We start from the raw sequence: 3,336 nt of genomic DNA on the forward strand, positions 1-3,336 counted from the left end.
GTACGCATGCGTCTGCTGATGCGGGCAGGACGAGGCGAACTCACTCTAATGGGGGCATGATCGGATCTGTACCTGTTCCGCTGACCGACAAGGGCGACAGCTTTTGCTGCCGCATTCATTACACATTGGGCTTCTTTGTTTTCCTTTGTTTCTTTTTTTTTTTGTCAAGAACTGTGCGTGAAATGGAGAGATGATTGTGACGGGATAATCGTCATTTTTTTTTTCGCTTCGTCTTATAATGCTATAACCTTTTTTTTTTTTGAATTGCTGTTTTCTGTGTGCTGAGTTGAGGAGTTTGGGCGTGCTGCTGCGCTGAGGAAATGCGTGGCATACATTCCCACACGTCATTTGCACCAAAACATTTCCTTGTGCTTTTATTTTCTCATCCTGCGTACAAGGCACTTGCTTCTACTACTAATACAGCTATTGTCAACAAACCAACACACGCACACGCTTTTCTCAAGCCATGTGCAGGTCACGCAGTTCCGTGCCGTTTCTCCCACTGGCGCTGTTCCTGCTGCTGTTGGCGATGCACTGCGCCGGTGGGTGCCTCGCCGCCGCTCCCGCCCTGAGGCACCGCTGCAACTTCGACGAGGTGATGCGAAAAAGCGGCCCACTGCCGACTGCGGTGGTGCGTGAGCTTCCGCGCAAGGGACAGGGCGCGATGCAGGCGTACACCGTCGCCTCTGCAGGAAATGGCAACGATGCCTGGGCGCCCATCCGCATTTTGGTGTCCACGGAGGATCTGAGGGACTCACGTAAGTACTGCAATGAAACTGGGGTGTCCCGCACGGACTTCACGCGCAGTCTGCTTCCTTGCCAGGAGGGGCATGTATTCACGACGGAGAAGAAGAAGATGTACGAAAACTTTTTACTTCCTCGAGCCGTCAAGCTGCACACTGACCGGCTCCTTGTCAAACCCTTGGCTGGCGCGTTGGTTGTGCCACATGCCCTTCCTTTCCCGTGCTATGTGTTTAAAATTCCGTCTGACCACAAGTCGACGGGTGTACGTAACGCCGACATGGTCCTCTACGCTGCTGCTGGGCCAATGTCCGGTGGGGTCGCCGTGGGAAAGATGTGTGCTGTACTGGAGGATGGCCGTCCGTCGGTTGGTGTCGTGAACTACAATCCGCAGCAAATTGTTCAAAGGGAGCTCGCCGTTCGCATCCTTGCACATGAGATTGCGCACGCCCTTGGATTTGGCTACCGAAACCTGCAAAACAAGAGCCTTGTGTCTTACGAGTGGGTGGCGCGTGAGAAGTCCTCGGTGATGATGGTGACTGGAAGCAACGTTAAAGAGAAGGCGAAAGCGCACTTCAAGTGCGACTCTCTCAAGGGCATGGAGCTGGACGACACGGCCTTGAAGGGCGCGGCATCCCACTGGAAAGGACGCAATGCCCGTGACGAACTGATGGCTCCAGTCGTCGGTGTCGGCCGCTACACGGCGCTGACGATGGCGGCGTTTGCCGACCTGGGCTACTACAGCGTCAATTGGGGCATGGCGGAGCCGATGAGCTGGGGCAACGGCGTCGGCTGCACGTTCTTGGAGAAGAAGTGCAGGGAGATCAACAACCTCACCTCCATCTATTCCCACATGTTATGCGATGAGAAAGACACTGCGACGCTTCGCTGCTCAGCTGAACGCCACCACGTCGGGAAGTGTACCGGCTTCATTCGTAACAGTAATGAGAATTGCCCCTTCGTTTCGTCGTTTCTGACTAAATCCATGAGTGGGGATTCAGTTTTCAGCAGGTGCTCGGATGAGAGCGTTGCTTCTCTCCCTGGGTCGCTGACTGGCAAGGGCTCGTGGTGCCTGGATGCGGAATTCCTGCAGGCGAAGGCCAGCAACGGCAGTGACTATGCGAGCGTCAGCGGTGTGTGCGCGCAGGTGCAGTGCGCGGGGGGCAAGGTGAAGGTGAAGTACCTCGGCGGGAGTGGTTTTGAGCCGTGCCCCGAGGGCGGCGAAATCCAAGTGACGGCGTCGGAGCACTTCAAGAACGGCGGCAAGATCAAGTGCCCGAGGTACGAGGAGGTGTGCACCGTCGCCGCTGATGGCAGCGGGTTCCCCTTTGAATGGGATGAGTTGGAGCTCCAACGTGCGAACGCGGGTCCCCCGCACACTTTTTCCAACGGCGTGCTTCCGTGGGCGCGAAATGCCTACGCCTACATCACGGGCAGGGACGGCAGTGCGGCAGCCGCTGTTGGCTTAAGTTCCTTTGCGCTTCTTGCTGTGATCACCGCCGCTGTGGCAGTGCTGCCGCTTTAAGCAGCTGCCGTGATTGGGGACAGGCACTGCACGTCTGGGCCCAAAAAAAAGGAAAAAACGTGCGACGCGTCCCTACGGAGCCCTGCGCACGATGCGTAAAACATCACTAATATACTACACACCCTCACCCCCCACTACCCCCCTTTGTTTTTTTCAAGGACGGACACTAACGATTTTTGCTTTGTTTTGTCCACTGTTCGTGGCAAGACCGATATTTATGTGTTGATGAGGGATGGAATTTTTTTTTGAAAATTGTGTGAAAAAAAAAAACTTTTTGCGGAAAGGAATGACTCCAGCATTGCACGTACGCATGCGTCTGCTGATGCGGGCAGGACGAGGCGAACTCACTCTAATGGGGGCATGATCGGATCTGTACCTGTTCCGCTGACCGACAAGGGCGACAGCTTTTGCTGCCGCATTCATTACACATGGGCTTCTTTGTTTTCCTTTGTTTCTTTTTTTTTTTGCAAGAACTGTGCGTGAAATGGAGAGATGATTGTGACGGGATAATCGCATTTTTTTTTCGCTTCGTCTTATAATGCATAACCTTTTTTTTTTTGAATTGCTGTTTTCTGTGTGCTGAGTTGAGGAGTTTGGGCGTGCTGCTGCGCTGAGGAAATGCGTGGCATACATTCCCACACGTCATTTGCACCAAAACATTTCCTTGTGCTTTTATTTTCTCATCCTGCGTACAAGGCACTTGCTTCTATACTAATACAGCTATTGTCAACAAACCAACACACGCACACGCTTTTCTCAAGCCATGTGCAGGTCACGCAGTTCCGTGCCGTTTATCCCCCTGGTGCTGTTCCTGCTGCTGTTGGCGATGCACTGCACCGGCGGGTGCCTCGCTGCCGCTCCCGCCCTGAGACACCGCTGCAACTTCGACGAGATGATGCGGAAGAACGGCCCGCCGACTGCGATGGTGCGTGAGCTTCCGCGCAAGGGACAGGGCACGATGCAGGCGTACACCGCCACCACAAAGGAAGATGAAGGTGACTGGAAGCCCATCCGCATCAGGGCTTTCGTTGTTGCTGAGAACGACACCAGCGTAACCTGCATAAAAGCGG

The 3,336-nt window shown here is 54.3% G+C and overlaps 2 protein-coding genes across 2 annotated transcripts, besides 2 other annotated features; both read left to right on the forward strand.

Moving 5' to 3' along the window:
- Nucleotides 1-131: 131 nt before the first annotated feature.
- Nucleotides 132-163: a microsatellite.
- Nucleotides 164-466: 303 nt separating this feature from the next.
- TraAM80_10190 (surface protease GP63) lies at nucleotides 467-2,266 on the forward strand (the record flags this gene model as incomplete). Its single annotated transcript, XM_029386829.1, has 1 exon — nucleotides 467-2,266. The coding sequence occupies one exon, from the start codon at nucleotides 467-469 to the stop codon at nucleotides 2,264-2,266; it is 1,800 nt and encodes a 599-aa protein (XP_029233310.1).
- A 434-nt stretch (nucleotides 2,267-2,700) lies between these two features.
- Nucleotides 2,701-2,732: a microsatellite.
- A 297-nt stretch (nucleotides 2,733-3,029) lies between these two features.
- On the forward strand, nucleotides 3,030-3,336 carry TraAM80_10191 (surface protease GP63; the record flags this gene model as incomplete). Its single annotated transcript, XM_029386830.1, has 1 exon — nucleotides 3,030-3,336. A coding segment is annotated over one exon (307 nt), but the record flags the coding sequence as incomplete, so codon positions are not given.

The sequence above is a fragment of the Trypanosoma rangeli genome (assembly GCF_003719475.1).
Source record: "Trypanosoma rangeli strain AM80 chromosome Unknown Tra_15.4_contig_00826, whole genome shotgun sequence".
Taxonomy (NCBI): domain Eukaryota; phylum Euglenozoa; class Kinetoplastea; order Trypanosomatida; family Trypanosomatidae; genus Trypanosoma; species Trypanosoma rangeli.